The 22035-nt window shown below is 38.0% G+C and overlaps 1 protein-coding gene across 16 annotated transcripts in view; it reads left to right on the top strand.

Moving 5' to 3' along the window:
- LMNTD1 (lamin tail domain containing 1) overlaps window positions 1-19706 on the top strand; it is a 431818-nt gene extending 412112 nt beyond the window's left edge. For 14 of the 16 annotated variants that reach the window (XM_059935489.1, XM_059935481.1, XM_059935491.1 and 11 more), the window contains 2 exons: window positions 12069-12132; window positions 16806-19706. In XM_059935489.1, the coding sequence (XP_059791472.1) occupies window positions 12069-12132; window positions 16806-16826 (85 nt within the window). In that variant the 3' untranslated portion in view covers window positions 16827-19706. Of the gene's footprint in view, window positions 1-663; window positions 877-12068; window positions 12133-16805 lie in introns of those variants that run through there. The other 2 variants (XM_059935493.1, XM_059935492.1) reach the window with 2 other exon arrangements.
- The last annotated feature ends 2329 nt before the right edge of the window (window positions 19707-22035 follow it).

The raw sequence follows: 22035 nt of genomic DNA, 5'->3' as shown, positions 1-22035 counted from the left end.
GTGTGTGTGTGTGTGTGTGTAGAACTGGTGAAAAGGTGGTTAAGTTGTAAAAGTCTCTAAGTATTACAAAGTATTCATATCCTCAAGAACAGATGGCCTCTAAAGCAAGTACCGTGAGCTGTTCACTTATTTTGCTCTAGCACAGTATCTGAGTGCATCAACGAATCCAAAGAACAGCATGGCCAGCAAGAGTACGTAGGCTTCTTGAAGTTTGGTCAAAAGTATATTTTGTTTTTCATTAGGCAGGATAAATTGGTCCGATAAGTTAAGCTGTGCTAAAAAATATCCATCTTTTCCAAACACACTCTAATATTATTCCCAAATTCTTATTCTTTTTCACCCAGAAATTTCTTATTTAAATCCTGTAAATAAAGCTTTTAGAGTTGGTGTTATTAGCCTAGGATCTGTTAATGGACTTCAGGAAGTCCATGAATCTGGCTAAACTTGGAGAAAAAGATGTATGCCTATATGATGTTTTCTCGCAAGAAAGTCCATGAGGTTCACCAGATGCTGCCAAATGATTAAGAAGAACTGATTAGACACAGTGCAGATTCTAAGCTGTGGAGAAAGACTTTCATGGAGCAGCTGTATCCTGGTGAGGTTATAATGATTTGCAAACTTATACTTAGCAGAGGGATGCTTTTTTAAATGAAATCTTTGCAGAATCCCAGTATATGAAATGGATAAAAGGAGACCCGTCCAAGATGAAGAGTGATTCCCACTACCCACTACACCCATCTTCTTCTTTCCTCCTTCCCTGTGACCTTTGAGACACCTCTCTGGAATCACAGGATTCTGTACACACAGTATAAGAACCACCATGTTAGTATGCTAACACATGTTGGGAAATAGCACCCTCCAAAATAATACCTTTTAGAAGTGGAGTGATGGAAATTCTGTAAATTCCTGAATGTATTCTATCGCATAAAATTAAGTATCCTATATCTTTGTGCCTGAGTGTCTTCATCTGTAAAGTAAGAGACTTGTGTCTGATATTTAAAGAGCTCTTTCAGCAATGTTTTATATACACATATACATTTAATATACATATATATATTTTATAGACACACGTATTTAGTACTTTATGAGTTAGATTTGAGACTTCCAAGAAGTACATTCATGTTTTTCACCAACTAATGATAGCCTTCACTGTTTTACTTATTTTGAACAACTTGTTTTCCAAAGAAATTTGACTTCAAATTTTCTTGTTGCACCTTTCTATAGTGATGGCAACTCACCTTGATTATTCAGTAATTTTTTCTATTCAACATAAATTTCACTGTATTTGTATATTTTTTTATAAATTTATTTATTTATTTTTGGCTGCGTTGGGTCTTCATTGCTGCGTGTGGGCTTTCTCTACTTGCGGCGAGCAGGGGTTACTCTTCATGTGGTGCACGAGTTTCTCAATGCAGTGGCTTCTCGTTGCGAAGCACGGGCTCTAGGCACATGGGCTTCAGTAGTTGTGGCTCGCAGGCTCAGTAGTTGTGGCTCACAGGCTCTAGAGCACAGTCTCAGTAGCTGTGGCACACGGGGTTAGTTGCTCCACAGCATGTGGGATCTTCCCGGACCAGGGCTCGAACCCATGTCCACTGCATTGGCAGGCGGATTCTTAACCACTGCACCACCAGGGAAGTCCTGTATTTGTATATTATGTAATGACAATTTTAAAAGAGAGTTGCTTTGATACCTTCAGGGTCTCTGTTCATCATTACATACTTTTTAAATTTTCTATTCATTAAATTTTCAATATTAACAGATATACATCAGAATTTTAAGAGTTTTTCTTTGATTTCAATTGAGAAAGATGGCCACAAAGAGACAGATGTTATAAATGACTTGTTGATCAGTGATTGAGTAACAGCAGTCCCTGAATCAACAGTTCATTTCCTTGAAAAAATATGTAACATGATTCTTCAAGGGAAAGTTACCTTGCTAATTAGCCAGTCTCTTTTTAATTTGCCTACCATTGGGCTATTTGCTATCAGTAGCACACTCCTCAATAACTGACTAAGAAAAAAAGAGATAAAACAAAAATTCATCAATTTTACTCATAGTTTCTTCAATCCTGCTTCTTCCCCTCTACAGTGATAAATAGGCTAGTTGGCTGAGTTACAGAAGAAAGAGTCTCAGTTGCATGTGACTCTTCTACTGGGAATAGCTGCCTTGTTTTTAACTGTGCCTCTCAAATATATTATAGAAGAGCTTAGAGACTAACAATTAAGATAATTTTAAAGAAACATCTACACATCTCATGCTTACTTTATACCAAGCACATTTTGTTTTTTTAAACATGTTAAAATACAGAAAGTATAGAGGATAACGTTAAAAGCATCCATGTACTTATCCTTCAAGATTAATGCATGCTAACATTTTGTCATATTTCTTCACATTACCAAAAATCCCATAAATTTGAAATCCCCTTTGATCTTCTTATGAGTTCTGATATGAAATAGGAATAAGTCATTCTGGTCCTCATTATCACACTTTAATTACATATATATAATTCATAAAACATGTATAGTATAATTGATGTATTTTTAATTTACATAAATGGCACTAAATACAGTGCATGACACATAATACCTTAATACATGTTTGATGAAGGACAGACAGAATAGGAGACACTGAAGGTTTTTAAACAGGCATCTTATAGAGTTATATCTGCATTTCAAAGAGAATTTTAGAAGCAGTGTTGAAAATGAAGTGGAGTGGAAAATATTCCAAAATCTAGGAGGAAAGAAGGAAGGAAAGAAAGAATAGAAAAGTAAGAAGAAGAAAAAGAAGAACAAAGCAGGTTAGAAAAAGAGATTGGGGACAAGTCTGTCTTGTAGAGTTACAATTTGAGTCCCAAAAGGACAGGAGAGCAAGACTGGGGCAGAAGTAATATTTAAAGAAATAATGACAAAAATCTCAAAAATTGATGAAAGACATCAAGCCACAGAAACAAGAAAAATAAATTCTAAGCAGCACAAATCCAAAGGAAGCTACACCTATATATTATAATAAAACTTCAGAGAACCAAATAATGGAAGTCAGAAGATAATGGAATGAAATCTTCAGTGCGCTAATGTACTAAAAAGAACTACTATCCTAGAGTTCTATACCAAGCAAAAATCAACTTCAAAAAATAAGGTGAAATAAAGACATTCTCAGGCAAACAAAAGCTGAGAGAATTCATCAACAGCAAACCCACATTAAGGAAATACTTCAACTAGAAAGAAAATGATCTTAGAAGGAGGCACAGAGATGTTGGAAGAAGTGAAAAAAAATGCAGAGTCAAAACATGGATCAACATAAATGAATATTCACTACACAAAACAATGTTAATATTGCCTCATAGGGTTTAAAATATAGAGAGAATTTAAATACATGACAACTGTATTAGTTTCACAGGGCTACCATAACAAAGTACCATAAACTCGGTGGTTTAAAACAACAAATCTATTCTCTCACAATTCTGGAGACCAGAAGTCAAATCAAGTTGTCACCAGAGCCAAACACTCTCTCTCTGAAGGTTTTAGGGGATTATCCTTCCTTGCCTCTTCCTACCTTCTGTTGGTTGCTGGCATTCCTTGGTATTTCTTGTCTTGTAGATACATCACCCTAACCTCTGCCTCCATCTTCACATGATCTGTGTATCTGTGTCCATACTTCCTTTCTTTTAAGGACACCAGTCATTGGATTAAGGCACACTCTAATCTAGTATGACCTCATCTTAACCTGATTACATCTACAAAGACCCAGTTTCCAATTCACAACTTCAAGGGCTTAGGACTTCAACATATATTAAGGAGGGACACAATTAACCTATAATAACAACAGCAATAGCACAAAAACTGGGAGGGGAGTAAATGGAGTTAAAGTACTCTAAATTCCATGATTTGTCCAATAAGTTGTAAAGGTAACAATTTATATTAGACTTTAGTAAATCAAGTGTGCATGCTGGAATCTGGGATAAACACTAAAAGAATAGTATACGAATGTTGTGTTTCTGACATGACATATGTCATACTTTCATTATCATTCAGTTCAAAATATATTCTAATTTTCAATGTGACCTTCTTTGATACATGGGTTATTTGGGAATAATATATCACAAACAAAGTGGATTTATTTCAAGAATGCAAAGTTGGTTCAAGCTCTGAAAATTAATTAATTAGTTAACAGAATAAAGAAAATTATAACCATCTCAATAGAAAAATCATTTGATAAAATTCAATACCCACCCGTGAGGAGAGAACCTTAGAAAATTAGTATTATAAAGAATTTCCTTTATATCTACAAAAATCCTAATGCAAACTATCATACTAAATGGTGAAGTAATTGAAGTTTTCCCCTTGAGATTCAGCTCAAGGCAAGAATTCTCTTTATGATTACTTCTGTTCAGCATTGTACTAGAAGTCTGAGTGCAATAAGGCAAGAAAAATGAATTTACAAATATCCCATAATTCATCAGTTTTATTCCCAGGAATCATATATGCCTAACAAATACATACACATGTAGACCGAATGAAAATACAATAATCATAGCAACTCTATTTGTATTAGCCAAAAAGTAGAAGCAATCCAATTGTTCATGAAAAATAACATGGATAAGTTCTGATATATTAATACAATCCCATAAGCAATGAAACTAACTACTGTTACATGCAATAACACCATTGAATCATATAAGCATGATATTGAACAAAAGATGCCATAACGAAAGGAACATATATTATACGATTCCGTTTATATAAAATTCAAAAATATACAAAACTATGCCATGGTGTTAAAGGTCAGAATAGTGTTATCTCTGGAAGAAAGAAAGGAATAGTACTTGAAGGTTACACAAAACTGCTTCTAGAATACTAACAATATTCCATTTCTTGATCTGAGTGGTGTTTACATGAATCACTGTTTTCATCGTGCTGTGCAGTTATGAGTTGTGAACTTTTCTGCATGTATACTTATAAAAGTTTATTTTTAGAAACTTGATGACAAAGAAAAGGAAAATGAGAAAGGGAAGAAAGCGTAGTTACAGTAATGAGCACTGACAAATTATACTCTGACAAGGAAGGAGAAAGAAAACCTAAAAAAACAGACTGATGAGCTCAAAATAAATGTGAATATGAGGTTTATTTAGTGTAGGAGAAAAATAGTCTTACCTGAAATATGTCTAAGCATATCAATATATTGCAATGTATTAGTCTTATTATAGTTCATCAGAGTGCAGTCATTTCCAGGAACATCTCATGGCAGAGATGGCTAATTACTGCCCTTAAACCATTGTTCCTTTAGACACAAGACCCACAGGTCCACGGAAACCTAAACTCATGGCCACCAAGAATAAAGCCTGTTTTTCTCAGTCTCTGTATGTAGGCGGAACCACGTGTCTACATTCTGTATGATAGAATGTGAACAGAAATTGGGTACACAGCATCTGGATCATGCCCTTGGACAGTGTGCTCCTCTGTGTCACCTCTGTGCCATGATTACAGGGTGGAGCTGCCATCTTTCAACTCAGGGATGAAGCCATGTGTTGAGGATAGAAAAGCCATCCTAAATGCCCTGTATTGGCACATCTCCAGACTAAGTGAGACAGAAACCATCTTGTGTCGGCCATTGTTAAGTCTAAACAAGATGGCCCACGTGGGATCACTACCATTTAGTTTCACTTAACAGACTACTTATCAAAAAGAAAACAAAAATCTCAGCTAGAAAGGAAATTTTTAAGACAATTAGGTAAATTTAAACATAGAATGAATGTTAGATATTGACAAATCATTGTTCTTTCCTTAGGTGTGTTAATTTTATTGAGGTTATATTCGTTGTTCATAGATCCATATAGAAATCTTTACTTGATTCCTAACGGTTTGGTGTGGTATAAGCATAGATAGATAATGCAAATGTGTCAAAATATTAACTAGTGAATCTGGGTGACAGGTATACAGATGTGGTTGTATTATCCCTTCATATTTTCTGTATGTATAGAATCTTCTGCAATAAAAATTTGAAAAAATAAAAAACAAGAGAGACATTTTTGATAGAATGTAGTATGCACTTGGAGATATTAGAGCAGGAGTCCCCAACCCCTGGGCCACGGACTGGTACTGGTCTGTGGCCTGTTAGGAACTGGGCCTCACAGCAGGAGGTGAGCGGCAGGTAAGCAAGCAAAGCTTCATCGGTATTTACAGCCGCTCCCCATCGCTCGCATTACCGCCTGAACTCCGCCTTCTGTCAGATCAGCAGCTACATTAGATTCTCATAGGAGAGTGAACCCTACTGTGAACTGCACATGCGAGGGATCTAGGTTGCGCGCTCCTTGTGAGAATCTAATGCCTGATGATCTGAGGTGGAGCTGAGGTGGTGATGCTAGCGCTGGGGAGCGGCTGCAAATACAGATTATCATTAGCAGAGAGGTTTGACTGCAGAGACCATACTAAATCAATTGCTTGCAGACTCATATCAGAACCCTATCAGTGAGTGGCAAGTGACAATTAAGCTGCATCTGGTGGCAGGATTTATAGTGGCAAGTGAGTTGATGTACTTCAATTGTACAGCTGCATCTGGTGGCAGGTTTTAAGTCAGAATCCACTTATTTTAGTCCTTGCCTGGCCCACCCATTATTTTATTTACCACTTCTGTCCGCGCCTCTTCCCCGCACTGTGCACTTCTCTCAGTCACAGTTTTGGTGAGCCCACAAATGAGTAAAAAACAAATGTCGCTGGAGAGCTTCTTTGAAAAGGGGGAAAGACCCAATGATGAGACAGCAGAAGACTTTAAGACTGCCAACAAAATGAAAGCTGTATTTAAAAGAAAGTACCAAGAGTCCTATTTAAATACGGGTTCATTGCAACAGGTGATTCACATTCTCCAAGCCCGCTTTGTATAATATGTGGTGACCAGCTATCCAACGAAGCCATGAAACCTTCAAGACTGCTTCACCACATGGAGACCAAGCACCCTGCATTAAAAGACAAGCCTTTGGAGTTTCTCAAAAGAAGAAAACGTGAACACGAAGAACAGAAGCAATTATTGAACGCCATCACTTCCTCAAATGTGTCTGCACTGAGAGCATTATTCTTAGTGGCTAACCGCATTGCTAAAGCTAAGAAGCCCTTAGTATTGGTGAAGAGTTGATCCTGCCTGCTGCTAAGGATATTTGTCATGAACTTTTAAGAGAGGCTGCAGTTCAAAAGGTGGCACGTGTTCCTCTTTAGGCTAGCACCATAACTAGATGAATTGATGAAATAGCAGAGGATACTGAGGAACAATTGTTAGAGAGGATTAATGAGCCACTGTGGTATGCAATCCAGGTTGACAAGTCTACTGATGTTGACAAGGCAACAATGCTTGTTTTTGTGCGATATATTTTTCAGGAGGATGTGCATGAAGATATGTTATGTGCACTTTTGTTGCCAACCAACATCACAGCCGTTGAATGATTACATAACAGGAAAACTGAATTGGTCACTTTGTGTCGGTATATGCACGGACAGAGCGGCTGCCATGACTGGACGGCTTTCTGGTCTCACTACTCAGGTCAAAGAGGTCGCTTCTGAATATGAGTCTATGCACTGTGTCATCCATAGAGAAATGCTGGCTAGCCGAAAAATGTCACCTGAACTTAACAGCGTTTGGCAGGATGTGATTAAAATTACCAACCACATTAAAGTACATGCCCTTAACTCACATCTGTTCACGCAGCTCTGTGAGGAGATGGACGCAGAGCACACACGTCTTCTCTGAAACACACAAGTGAGATGGCTTTCTAGAGGTAGATCACTGGCCAGAGTTTTTGAGTTATGAGAGCCACTCCACAGATTACTTTTAGAAAAACAGTCACCGCTGGAAGCACACTTCAGTGACACAGAATGGGTCGCAAAACTTGCTTACTTGTGTGACATTCAACCTGCTCAGTGAACTCACTCTGTCACTTCAGGGGAGAACGACAACTGTGTTCAGGTGGCAGATAAAGTGGCTGCATTCAAAGCCAAACTGGAGTTATGGGGGCGACGAGTGAACATTGGGATTTTTGACATGTTTCAAACATTAGCAGAGATTTTGAAAGAGACTGAACCAGGGCCTTCTTTCTCCCAGCTGGGGCATGCTCACCTGTCTCAGCTTTCAAAAGAGTTTGATCATTACTTCCCAACCACAAAAGACCCCTGAACAGGGAAGGAATGGCTCCACAACCCATTTGTGAATAAGCCAGGTGAATTGGCTTTGTCCGTGCTAGAAGAGGATCAACTGCTTGAGATCGCAAATGACGGTGGCCTTAAAAGTATGTGTGAGACAACTTCAAATCTCCATACGTTCTGGATTGAAGTCAAGGTGGAATATCCTGAGAGTGCCACAAAAGCACTGAAAAGCCTGCTTTCATTTCCAACTTCCTATCTTTGTGAAGCAGGGTTTTCTGCAGTGACAGCAACCAAAGCGAGATTATGGAGTAGACTGAACATAAGTAACACACTTGGGTGTCACTGTCTCCCATCACCCCCAGATGGGACCATCTAGTTGCAGGAAAACAAGCTCAGGGCTCCCACTGATTCTGCATGATGGTGAGTTGTATAATTATTTCATTATATATTACAATGTAATAAGAATAGAAATAAAGTGTGCAATAAATGTAATGCGCTTGAATCATCCCGAAACCATCCCCCCACCATCCCCCACCCCCACGCCGTCCGTGGAAAAATTGTCTGCCACGAAACTGGTCCCTGGTGCCAAAAGGGTTGGGGACCGCTGTATTAGAGCACAGAGGCAAGGCACTGCCCACAGCATAATAGAGTCGCTCTTGGAAAGGCTATGGACCCTTTAACAAAGCAGATGTGTTTGCACTGTTCTGCCGCCATTGTTCCCAGTGCAAGCATGAGCTTTCTTCTTGCTGAAAATAGCTGACAGACTGTGGACAACTTGGTCAGATTTCTTCTGTAACTCGAATCAAATGGCAGAAACTAGCCGGCAGAGATTATCCTACAGACATTGCTTTAAGCTAACAGTGTGGAGGTGTGTGCCCTGTTTAAGGCACTGTATTTGCACACTGTCTAATACGCTTGCCTATCATCTGTCATCCATGTTACACACTGCAGTGGCATTCATTTTAATTGTGGACTCCACAGCTGCTACCGTCTTCCATACAAATGTTATTATAGTAATAATAACAATAATGTTCCTTAGATTCTGAGGGTTGCAAAGCCACACTTTAAAAATCAATCTGTTAGAAAACAAATGAAACTAGAACATAGATAACAGTATGCAGGAATGGAACAGTTAAAATCTCATCAGTGTAAGCTCTATAGTAAGATCACATTTATGGAATTTTACTTTAGACTGTGGGTCTGACTCATTGCATTTCAATAGATCCAGCCTATTTGTTCTGGGATCAAAGTAGTTTTTTCCGATAAGAATATACTTCCAGAGCTTCCCTGGTGGCGCAGTGGTTGAGAATCCGCCTGCCAATGCAGGGGACACGGGTTTGAGCCCTGATCCAGGAAGATCCCACATGCCGCGAAGCAACTAAGCCCGTGAGCCACAACTACTGAGCCTGCGCTCTGGAGGCCGTGAGCCACGGCTGCTGAGCCCACACACCACAACTACTGAAGCCCGTGCGCCTAGAGCCCGTGCTCTGTAACAAGAGAAGCCACCGCAATGAGAAGCCCGCGCACCACAACGAAGAGTAGCCCCCTCTCGCCGCAACTAGAGAAAAGCCCTCACACAGCAATGAAGACCCAACACAGCCAAAAATAAATAAATAAATAAAATAAATATAAAAATTAAAAAAGAATATACTTCCAATCCATGATGGTAACAAAGCAAAACAAATACAAGTTTGAAATAAATTTTCTTTATGCATCCTTCATATTAGTATCTGTTCTGTTTACTCGTGTTTAGACATGTATTGCATTGTTTACATTTACCAGATTAAGAATTTGGAACGTCGAACGTCACTTCTATGACTGGCCAGATTTTCAGTTAATATATGTGTGTGTATGTATATATACATATATACATATGGCAGTATTAGTCAACAATATAACTAGAAATTGTATGAATTGATATATAGAAATTTTAAAACGAAATACCTGACTATCCTGTGGAATATAGAAGGCCAATTACTTGGACCTCTTACAATCACACTGAATAGAAAATAATTACTTGTAGGAACACTACAAAATGCCAAGGGTTTCAGTTCATTTTTTATTATCAAATAATAACATCAAAAAAGTAGGAAATCTTTTATAAAGGAAAATCATATTAAATCATGTATTTAAAAGTAATGATTTTTCTCTTCTGTTGCTTGATTTCAGAAAATTCCGATTGCAATATCACAATACTTCTGTAGGAGTTTCTTTTTTAAAAAAATAAACAAGTGAGAACCATTTATATGTCTCTTCTTAGAGCTGAAATAAAGGTTTCTTTAATGACCGTATAAAGAATTCCAAGGTATTAGTCTTAATGACAGAATGATTGTGTAACTTCATGACTAGGTCTTTTATTTCAAAACATTTCAACATTACACAACAAAAGTATTTTAAAGTTATGAAAGATTATAATCTCATTTATGGAAATATGTCATTAAGGATCCATTTCTTCACACAAGTAAAAAAAATACTATTTTAGGAAGTCAGAGTATTCAGATTAAAGTTACTAAGTGTTAAATATTTGGGGCTCAAATAACCCCAAGAAATTATCATCACACTCCAAAATGGAAACAAACACCACTACCAGTGGTGTTAATGATGGGATTCATCATTAAACTTAAAGAAATTATAGACGGGAATTTTCTATAAGTGTTTTTAGCTCTAAAATACAGTACTTTGCTGAAGAACTCGCTTTCAGGGTGCAATTCAAAACCTTCATCCTCAGGCTAGTCAGTCTGGAAGGACACACATAAAATATTTAATCTGTTTCAGGCCAACAAATTGCTCCAGAAGATGAGAAGTGATGACTAGATTGTTCTATCTAAACCACTGCCTATGTAAGGAAAATATCTTAGAAGCCTGTTTATATTCCAGGTCCATAACTCACTATTCAGAAAGTTTACCCTGTGATGTGTCAAACAGCACCCTGATTCATTGGATTTAGAAACCTATTAGTGGCTGAGGGAAACACTGTGTTAAATAGAAACACCCTGCACTTCTGTTACTCTTCCTTGCCAATCACATTTTCACATCCAGCTTCTGGATATTGTTTATTTGTAATCAAATACTAGCAATTTCACTTGATAGTTCTTCTTCTGAGCTCACAGAGAAAAAGAAAGGGTTGGGTATAACTGAAGAGCTTTCCTGTAGTGGTTTTTTCCAGAGAAGCTCATTGTTGTCTGTACCTAGAGTATTATTTTTCTTCCCTTTCATATTTTACAAGAATAAAATAACATCTCATTGCTGGGCTGGAAGTAATTTGTACTTGGGGTCATCCATCCAGCACTATTTCAGCGTGATACACTTTTTTTTTTATGTAGGAATTATATTTCAACAAAGTGACTTTCAATCCCTGCCTAAATATATGAAAGTGAGGGAGGCCACCACTCTACCCTGGTGATGAATCAGCCACCTCATTCATCACCAGAGTAGAGCCGCCAAAATTGGCCGGCTAGGCGGTGTCTGCTTCTGTCCACACATCTCCTTGTATATCCCTCCTGATGAAGCCTTATTCCTGTACCTCCCTTCACTAGCTACTTCATCATTGCGGCTGCTGGAATTGTAGAAAGCATTTGAGGAATTTTACAGGCTGGTAAAATTATTCTGCAACTTCAGTTTTAAAAAATATATCTTCCAGATATTTCTTCTCTCAAAATTTTAATTATATCTTGAAATTTATGTTTCCTTTTAAAATGACTCATTGAAAACTTGGACTTAATAATCAAATAACACTTTTCAAGTGGTATTTAAACCCTTTAGTTCAAGTTACCATTATATACTGTCCTTAAACCTTAGATTTCTTCTTCAAATGAAAGATAATCCTTTTGTTGTTAGTTTATTCCATGGTTTGTTTTAATGCGAAAAATCAATGCTTGGCATATAAGACTGGATCCTGCCCATCCCCCTAACTGCCCCCCACCCTCCTTTTTGGGTTTGCAGAGATCAAGGAAAAACAGGACGTCTGAGTTACAAAAGCAATAGGCAGTCAGTTCAACTTTTAAAGGTAAGTATATAAAGATATTGCAAATTTGCCTTCTTTGCAGAAAACTAATGACTAAAATAATTTGTAGATACATCTTTAAGAGCCATCAGAACATGGATTGTTCTCATATATCCTGTAGTGATTAATTTTCTGTTAAATATTTATGTTGCTTTTGGAGTCATCAGTTTTTGTCGTCTCTGTTGTATGATAAAATTTTGAAGAATGGGAAACAAAGAAATATCACATCTTTACTTTTTGCCCTATATCCTCATCCTACCCTTGTTGATGGACAAGTAAGAGTGATTGAAATCCAGACTCACTTCAAATACTAAAAAATCAATTTTACAACTATACCAGTACATTTTAATTCCTATGAGCAACAGATTATTAATAGCATAACAGAAGTTATTCTGGTTAAAGAGACTGCAGAAGCTCTCTAGTTGTGTGTCTTTTAAATGGTGATGAAAGGGAAGATTAAGAACTCTGGCCTCTGCTACTCAGTTGATAAATGACTTTGCATCATTTAATCAGTCACTTCTTACATTGCCTCATCTTTTTCGTGCTGATATCAACATCTATGTAATTGAGGAAGATTTCAATGGCTTTCTGTTTTGTAAGTGGTTGTGTTTAACTCTTCCCCAAAGTGCTGATGACAAGGTGATTTTTGGTCAAGGAATCCTTTTGGTCAGTGTTCTTCTCTAGTTGACATCCTTTGTTGCCCTAGTCCATGACTAATCTACTTATATGTCTTCTTGCTCTTTTTTTTCTGACTAAGCTTTAGATTCACTCCTTGATTTAAGAATAAAATTACAGCCACCCGATCCCCAACTTGTTAGTATTCTAAACTCTGCTGGCAGAAGTGACTTTACTTCTCTACACAGCCTGCTGGCCTTGCACGGTCCCACTAGCTACCCACGTCTGTGTACCAACCTTTCCAGTTTTCTCCGATTGCTCAGCTGTTCAACTTCTTTCAGCTTGTCTCTTCCTAGGTTTTTCCTAATCAACATCTATTTTTCTGAAGGTTACCTACTTTTTTACAAGCCCTCTCTCTCTATTTCTATAGCCTCATTATCCTTGAGCTTCCAAACTCTTAAAAAGGTGATTGCTACCTCTTCCTATTCTTCTGAGAAACTTTCTTCTCAGACACTTCTCGTAGAACATTGGGACTGTAAAGGGGTTTATTACAGCCACTTCATTTTAGAGCAAAAGAAACAGAAGTCTGTAGAGACAAGTTACCAAAATTCACCTAGTAATCAACCACAGGGCCAAAATTAAACTAAAGATTTTTTAATTGCAAAAAGCTGAAGAATCCAGCCTTGGCCTCCACTGATATAATCTCTGCTCTCAGAAGTCTTAGAGTTTTATCTATACCAAGATCCATTTCTTCCAGTTGGCATGGCCCTGAGCAGCATGTCGTTGAAATGCAAAGGATGGGATCTGAAATCTGCCATAGACATTAGCAACCAGCCCTTCTACAATTCAATTACCCTTCACTTCTGTAGCCAGAAGGGAATTATACTGAATACTGAATGTGCAGTTGAGTTTTATTATATACAAAAACAAGGATTTTTTGTTGTTGTTGGTTTTGGTTGGACAAAAATGTTCTGAATCCTCTCATGGGATATTGAATAACATAATTTTGGCAAAAGTCTTTAGCCTCTGTTGGTCTTCCTCAGTCATTATTCTGCTTAACTACCATGGTCACAGATTTGTTCACTGAACCTCTCTATGGGAGATTCTTTGGTGTTTCTGATTTTTTTTTACCCACTCTGTTTTGAAAAGTTCTAGGTTCCTTGGATGCCTTACTTTTGTCTTCTCAGAGCCTCCATCCCCATCTGGTGACATCTTTAGGATGGACCATCAGTGTGCTCTCAAAATATTTCTGAGGTCGTTACTAGGAGCAAAGTTTTACTTCATTTGTCAGTGAATAATTTCTGTATTACAGTCAGCTCCTGACTCTGGTATATCTATTCATGGGCAACTGTTCAGAGACAAAGTCATCATTCAGTTCTCAATGATATTCACGACCATTCCTTGGTGATTTGTATTGTTACACATTTGTACAGGATTTCACGGTTTTCACATTATCTTCTTTGAACCTATGAGGTAGGTAGGGCTGATATTATCTCCCTTTTATGGCTGAAGAAACTTCAGCTCAGTGAGATTCAGTGACTTTCCTAAAGTCACTTAGATAGTAACTGGCAAAGTGAAGACTAGAATCTTAGCCTAACGCCAATGCTCTTCCACATCACTCTGCTAATCAAGCATTAAGATTGTCTTGATTGGGACTTCCCTGGTGGTGCAGTGGTTAAGAATCCACCTGCCAATGCAGGGGGCATGGGTTCGAGCCCTGGTCCGGGAAGATGTCACATGCCGCAGAGCAACTAAGCCCGTGCACCACAACTACTGAGCCTGCACTCTAGAGCCCACGTGCCACAACTACTGAAGCCCACGCGGCTAGAGCCCGTGCTCCGCAACAAGACAAGCCACCACAATAAGAAGCTCGCACAATGAAGAGTAGCCCCCACTCACCGCAACTGGAGAAAGCCCGCGTGCAGCAATGAAGACCCAATGCAACCAAAAATAAAGAAGAAAGAAAGAAGAAAGAAAGAAAGAAAGAAAGAAAGAAAGAAAGAAAAGAAAGAAAGAAAGAAAGAAAGAAAGAAAGAAAGAAAGAAAGAAAGAAAAAGAAAGGATAGAAAGAAAGAAAGAAAAAGAAAGAAAGAAAGAAAGGAAGAAAGAAAGAAAGAAAGAGAGATTGTCTTGATCTACAAAAAAGGAGTTGGCTACCATGAGAATCTTAAGAGTTCTCCATACACCAAAAAAGATTCAAGTCCTATTTCCAAAACTGCTAAGTTAAGAGTGTCAATTATTGGTACAAACACAGAACATCAAAGCTCAATCTCTAGATTCTTTAACTGCTAATCACATGTCTATGCTACAATTGAATGACTCCATGCCATTGCACTTGGAGTCACAGCTCTCAAACGCTCTCTTTGCTTAGTTTTTTGCAAGGAATGTGTGAGAGTTCTGCTGTCTGACTAATGGGCAGTGCAGATGGGTAATGCCACAGAATGCTGCAGAAACAGAACTTTCCACAGGTTAGAGTAGAGAACTCTAGCAAGGCCACATCATGTCCCACCTGCCACATGAACTCTCAGATTGCTAGGAGACATGAGCAATCTAGGATGGAGAATAAAGAGGGAAGAAGGATCAGGGGCAGGAGTGGGACTTGTTACGTATCACCAGCACTGTCCTCAAGAGTGTGCAGTTGATTAGGACCTGGGAAGACAGCACCAAAATTGCAAGCATGGGATATTGAGTTCACAATTGGTAAAAGTTCTTACACTTACGAGATACTCTCGTGTATTGTATTAGGACCCCTAATAAAGTACCAGTGATAGCGTCCTTCCATGAACTGATATGTGTTCACACAATACTTATTGTTCTGAATGGACCAAATTGGACAACTCAAACATGGGGTGTCCTTCTAGCCCTCCACTGAACCTTCCTTAGCACCCTGACAGGAACATTCCATAACAATTTCTCCTCCTGGGGACAGTTTTTATGAGTGAGTATTTAACTCATAAACAGTGAGTTTTAAGAGTCAGTATTTAACAGCATAGAAAGGAGGACTAATACTTAATATTTTTAAATATGAAACCTTGCTAAAGGAGTTTTGAAAGTCTAATGATTAAATTTTCTGATGTCAGTATTTTCTATCTGTATTTTGTTATATATTCCTTCCATATATGTACTAATATCTTTCTCCTCTCTGCCCTCAAAGTGGTCTATTTCCAAAATTCTTCAGTCAGTTGAAATTCCATGAATATTTGTTTCCTATAACTTCTTTCCTTCAAAGTCTGTCAGCTACCCTGTTCTCTGTCTTCCCAGCCTCACCTTACTGTGCCATGGCTAGGCTGTATGGGAGGAATAAAAAGACCTGCAATGTAGACTTTTCACCATGCTGGGTCAGAGGTATTCCATAGTTTAAAGGAAACCACATGCCCATGTGGATGTCTCCAGCTCCATTTCCACAGAGGAGGGTAGCACATAAACATCTCAGGCTGAGGAGTCTCCTGCTAAGTCTCCTAGAGAAGCCTCAAGCAATTGCAAACAGAGAAACAAAACTTTCTCTTCTTTATTACATTTGTGTGCATGTTACGTGGTATATTTTAAATCTGGGGCTCATCTTAGATATTTAATGGCAAAGATAATTAGGTACTACTTAAGTACCACCAAGAAGGAAATGAAGGGTGTGAACATTTAGAAACAAGTCATTAAGCTGGTTGTCTCAGAATCATTTTGATCTTCGTATTTAAGACCAGAAGTAAATAGTATCCATGACGAGTTAGTGAAATAGCTACGCTGCTTAGGAGTCAAAGAAGCCTGCACATCACAAATCAGCATAAGAACCATAACCTGAACAAGCACACAAGTTACAGAGTTGAGTTAGAAGGAGAGAAAAATGAATAATCCTTTCACCCTGGCAAAAGGTGAGGCATCAGCAAATAATTTCCTCCTTTCTATTATTGTCCCCCATCCATGAGTATGATCTAGATCTGCTATTTCCTGGTCTTCATTTAAGATTAATGAGAATTAATCATCTCTACTTTATATTGCTATGACAATTTCAACATACTTACAGTTTGTATTATATTTCACCATGCATTGCTGTTTTATCTTTTGTTCAGGACAATAATATCCAAGTCTAGAGAACAACACAAGGATGCTTGACATGACGCAGCCTGCCTTCCACACAGGAGAGGAAGCCAGCAGCAAGCGAGAACGTGGTTTCTTTTAGAAAAGATAATTCCTCAGGACTTTCCTGTAACCATTTCTTAAAGCAGGAGAGAGAGTTTGTGGACAAGTTAAAATATTTGTTTTCTAGGCTGTTATGAAGAAAAACATTGGTCAAAAGCAAAACCATCACTGTTTTCATTTTATGCACGTGAAGTTTCCCAGTCACTAATTTCAGTCTTTTATACCCTGCCCAGCTGTTAGGTCGACAACTTCTGCCATTTCTGCAGATGCATTTTCCAAAAGCACATGTTTCAGGAATTCTGAATCTTGTGGTCTGATTCTCTACACTTGGAATCTGTCTCCCGAAAGCATGCGTTAATCTGGTTTCCTAATGGCTGGAAGTAATAGATGAAGTTTCTGTGGAGTAACTAGTTGGGAGTTTTTAAACCTGCCTACATGCAACTCAAATTCAGCCAAAATAATCTCTTCCACCTCGTGATACTAGGTACAAAATTCCACAGATAGGAAATGCCAAGAGTGTTTTAATTAAATAATCTGATAGAGCTACTTTTTTTTTTTTTTTTTTTACAATTCTCACTTCTTAGTCTTTGGAGATCTTATTCTATACCCATCAAGATACAGAAGCTGAAAAACTAATGAGCTTGCTCATTTTTAATGTTGACCCTCTTTATAGGCAGAAGGTATGATTGCTTCAGTTTCTGAGAACAAATCCTCTCTATACCTGGTAGCCCAGGTTAATTTAATTTAATTTCTGTTTATTTATATAACATATGCAGGAAGATGGGGCATATACAGTCTTGGAATGTGAGAAGGAGCAAGAAAAGTGAGGACCTTCCCCCAATATATTCTGTTTAAAAAAATAAACGTAAAATAACCCCAAAAATGATCATTAGTGGTGATCATTGAGTTTTGTTTTATTATATCCAAATATCAAGGGCTAAAAATACTTTATTTTTAAAAAGTCATGTGCCAAGGAACTCAAACATATACGTATACCAATATTAATAGCAGCATTATTCATGAGACAAAAGGTGAAAACAACCCAAGTGTCCATCAGCAGATGAATGGATTTTTAAAATATGGTATATACTCATAACAGAATGTTATTCATCCATTAAAAAAATAAAATGCTAATATATGCTACATCATGGGTAAACCTTGAAAATATTATGCTAAGTGAAATAAGCCAGACACAAAAGGACAAATATCCTGATTCCATTTTTCCGAGGTATTTAGAATAGGCAAATTCATAGAAGTGGAAATTACAATAGCTTTTTACCAGGGGTCAGCAAGAGGAGAATGGGCAATTGTTGTTTAAGGGGTACAAAATCTCTGTTCAGGATGATGAAAAATTTCTGGAAATAGTGCACAATATTGTGAATGCACTTAAAAACAGTTAAAATGGTAAATAAACAAAACTCTAGTAAATCAGATTGGTATTTCCAAGATGGAAGGAAAGCCATATGCCAGTCTAAAGCATCTGAGAAGAGTTATATTTCTTGACAAAATAATTTGTCATATGCTTTTTGGTTTGAGACAAAAAGGATTCACATTTAACTCATACGTAATGATGAAGCACAAATATTTTCTAGTCACCAAGCCACACTGATCACATTATTTCTTTAGTCTTTGGACACTTAGGAGTAGACTTCTACCTTTTCAGACAACTCTCAATAACACCTTATGTCACTTTGAACCATTATGTATGATCTTTGAATCACACGTTGGCTAAATTGTGTAGGCTCTTCTCTTTCATAGTTACCATAGAAACTGTGTAGTCACGGTATTTCAGGAGACAACAAGAGCATCCGAGAGTGTACAATCAAAGTTAACTTATTTCATGGTTCATAATTTCTTCCAGCTGCCTCCATCTGTGATTATCATGTTCAAGTTGGGAGTATAAATGTACAACCCAAAGGGCTCTGGGAACTAAAGCCAATAAGCGAGCTCACCCGTGCAGGCATCCCTCCCAACCTCCTTCCCTCAAAGATTTGTGATAGAAACACATAAAAGAAATGGCATGTGAGCCTCAGGTGTTTCCAATTATTCCCCTCGAATGAGGAGAGGTTTCCTAATCCAAAACATATTTCAGCTCAAATAGTCTTCCTTATAGTTGAAGATTGTGTAGCTTCAGAAGAATTTCATCTACATATCTGATTCATTGACACTTCATCAATAATAATATCCCCTCTGAGATCTTCTGTAAGAACGCTTCCTCTCTGGGTGGTCAAAAATATGGTGCATTTAAGTATTGCTTGTTTTTGTGAAGCGAACTCTCAGAAAGTGTATAACCTTTTGCTCTTGCAAGAAAAAGAGAAATAAATGCTCAGTGTGGTAGATTTCTTGTCAGTGACATCACCATGGAGTGTTCTAGCACAAGCCTCAACTATCTTCCTGCTCAAGGGCTATCAGTCTCTCTAGAACAGTATAGGAAGGGGAAGAATGACCTACCTCTGCTGGTATAAATCATTAACTACCTAAGTGGTAATACTCAGGCAAGACTATTCAGGGATTACAAAGAAAGAATGTGGGTTTGGAGCATTTTGTTTTCCTAAGTTTCTGAATGAAAGGTATAAGATTGATCATTTAGGCTTCAGCAGCCTTAGACAGCAGTGAGCTTTATCTCATGGTCCCAGAAATTTGCTACTTCGTTGTTGCCTCTGCAAGTTGGTGGCAGCACTCTGCTTATAATCATCTTACAGGAGTAGTGAGGGTTATTTCATAAAACATCCGAGTAATGATCATTGTTAAATAATATTCACTTGGTTCTGAAGAACCTAGGGGCAGGACAGCAATAAAGACGCAGACCTACTAGAGAACGGACTTGAGGACATGGGGAGGGGGAAGGGTAAGCTGGGATGAAGTGAGAGGGCGGCATGGACATATATACACTACCAAATGTAAAATAGGTAGCTAGTGGGAAGCAGCCACATAGCACAGGGAGATCAGCTCGGTGCTTTGTGACCACCTAGAGGGGTGGAATGGGGAGGGTGGGAGGGAGATGCGGGAGGGAGGAGATATGGGGATGTATGTGTATGTATAGTTGATTCACTTTGTTGTAGGGCAGAAACTAACACACCATTGTGGGGCGGTTGTACTCCAATAAAGATGTTAAAAAAAAAAAAAATAATAATAATATTCACTGTTTAGGGAAACAAATTCATCTACAGATGGATGAACTACATGAATTACAATGAAAATAAACCCAAAATTTTACCTACCGCTGAATACGCCCCAAAATAGGTGAACATTTTAAGCTCTACCCCAGCACTTTTCTTCTCTCTCTCTCTCCCTCTCTCTCTCTCTCTCTCTCTCTCTCTCACACACACACACACACACACACACACTTTATTATTTTGGCATGAAATAGTGAAAGAAGTTGTGAAAGGATAAACACTGTTCAGATGATGAAGTATTTTTGGTTAATTGCCAAAGAGCTTTGTAGAGGGATCCAAATTTTCAGATCAGTATCAGGGCTAGAGTTCTTTTCAGGGATAAACTCCTACCCTTGGCACTTAATGCCAAGTCCAAGTAGAGGAGGCGTTAGAATCTAGCCATCTGAGTAAGTTTTAAAATGCGTGGTAGCAATACAACTTTGTGCTCAGATAATATAAATGGTTACCACTCAATTATCTATGTTTACAAAAATACTGACTTGAAATATATCCATATAGACATATCCATAACGTAGCCATATTCTTTGGAATACATTACAAGACAAAAACAGATGCAATAGAAATTTTATTTTTAGAGGAGTTTTATTTTTCCTAATATTTTATTTTTCTTAGGCTAAAGACAGTTTCAGCATGTTGAATACCGTGAAATTTCATATAAGCCTGTTGCTTATATTTTACCACAGCATGAGAAATGTAAAACTTTTGGAATTGTTTGAAAACAGTATTGTCTGTTCTAAATAGGTTGTGTTTGTGTCTGTACTGTGGTCCTGAGAAAGAGGGGAAAAGGTTCTCTAAGTAAGAGGCCCACAGGATTGCCAGGCAGCCAAATTTTGCCTTAATATCAACAGATTGCCAAGGTGACTAATAATACTACCTTCTGCCTGAATTACACATTATATTTATATTAGTCAACCAATAATAATTTTAGGTCTAGAAGGAGGAACATTGTAACCATGAGCAGAAGTACCATAGGAACTGCTTTCCAAGCTTGTGTCTCATACTTCCTGATCCGCTGAAAACAGGGGAACCACAAGGGGCTCGGGGACTGGGGTGGGGTGGGGAAGACATCCATTCCCAAGATGGTTCATTCACATGGCAAGAAATTTGGTGCTGACTGCTCTCCGCAAGGCAGCTTGGGCTTCCTCACACAAGTTACTTAGGTTCCAAGAGTGAATGTCCTAAGAAATAAGAAGTGGAAGCTACCAATTTCTCAAGATCTGGATGCAGAAAATGACACAGCATCCTTCTGCCATGTTCTGTTAGTCAAGTAGTTATAGAGCCCATACTCAAGGGGAGGGGGCATAGACACCACTCCTCTATAGGAGGCTTTATTTTAAAACAACCACTATGAACATTCTCCAGGATAGATCATATCTTGGGTCTCAAATCAAGCTTTGTTAAATTTAAGAAAATTGAAATCGTATCAAGTGTCTTTTCCGACCACAACGCCTGTATGCAGAAAACTATAAGACACTGATGAAAGAAATTAAAGATGATACAAACAGATGGAGAGATATACCATGTTCTTGGATTGGAAGAATCAACACACAGGGAGATCAGCTCCGTGCTTTGTGACCACCTAGGAGGGTGGGGTAGGGAGGGTGGGAGGGAGACGCAAGAGGGAGGAAGTATGGGAATGTATGTATACATATAGCTGATTCACTTTGTTATACAGCAGAAACTAACACACCATTGTAAAGCAATTATACTCCAATAAAGATGTTAAAAAAAAAAAACCACTATGTATAAATCACCAAGAAAAAAAACATACTTCTTTTTAACTTGATCTTTCCCTTTTAATCTTAACTGAGCATGTCTGCCCCAATCTTGGAAAATTAAGACATCCCCAATTCACCATCATTCAGCTGGTGAATCCTGATGTTTCAAAGAATCCCAACAAAACAGGCAAGAAACTGTGACCTTACCTTTATTGGGGGTATATTTTCAGCTTACCTGAAACAAGGGAAATCTGAAATATTGCCCT

The sequence above is a fragment of the Balaenoptera ricei genome, chromosome 10, assembly GCF_028023285.1.
Source record: "Balaenoptera ricei isolate mBalRic1 chromosome 10, mBalRic1.hap2, whole genome shotgun sequence".
In the NCBI taxonomy this organism is placed as follows: Eukaryota; Metazoa; Chordata; class Mammalia; order Artiodactyla; family Balaenopteridae; genus Balaenoptera; species Balaenoptera ricei.
This window is presented reverse-complemented; position numbering and strand designations above follow the sequence as displayed.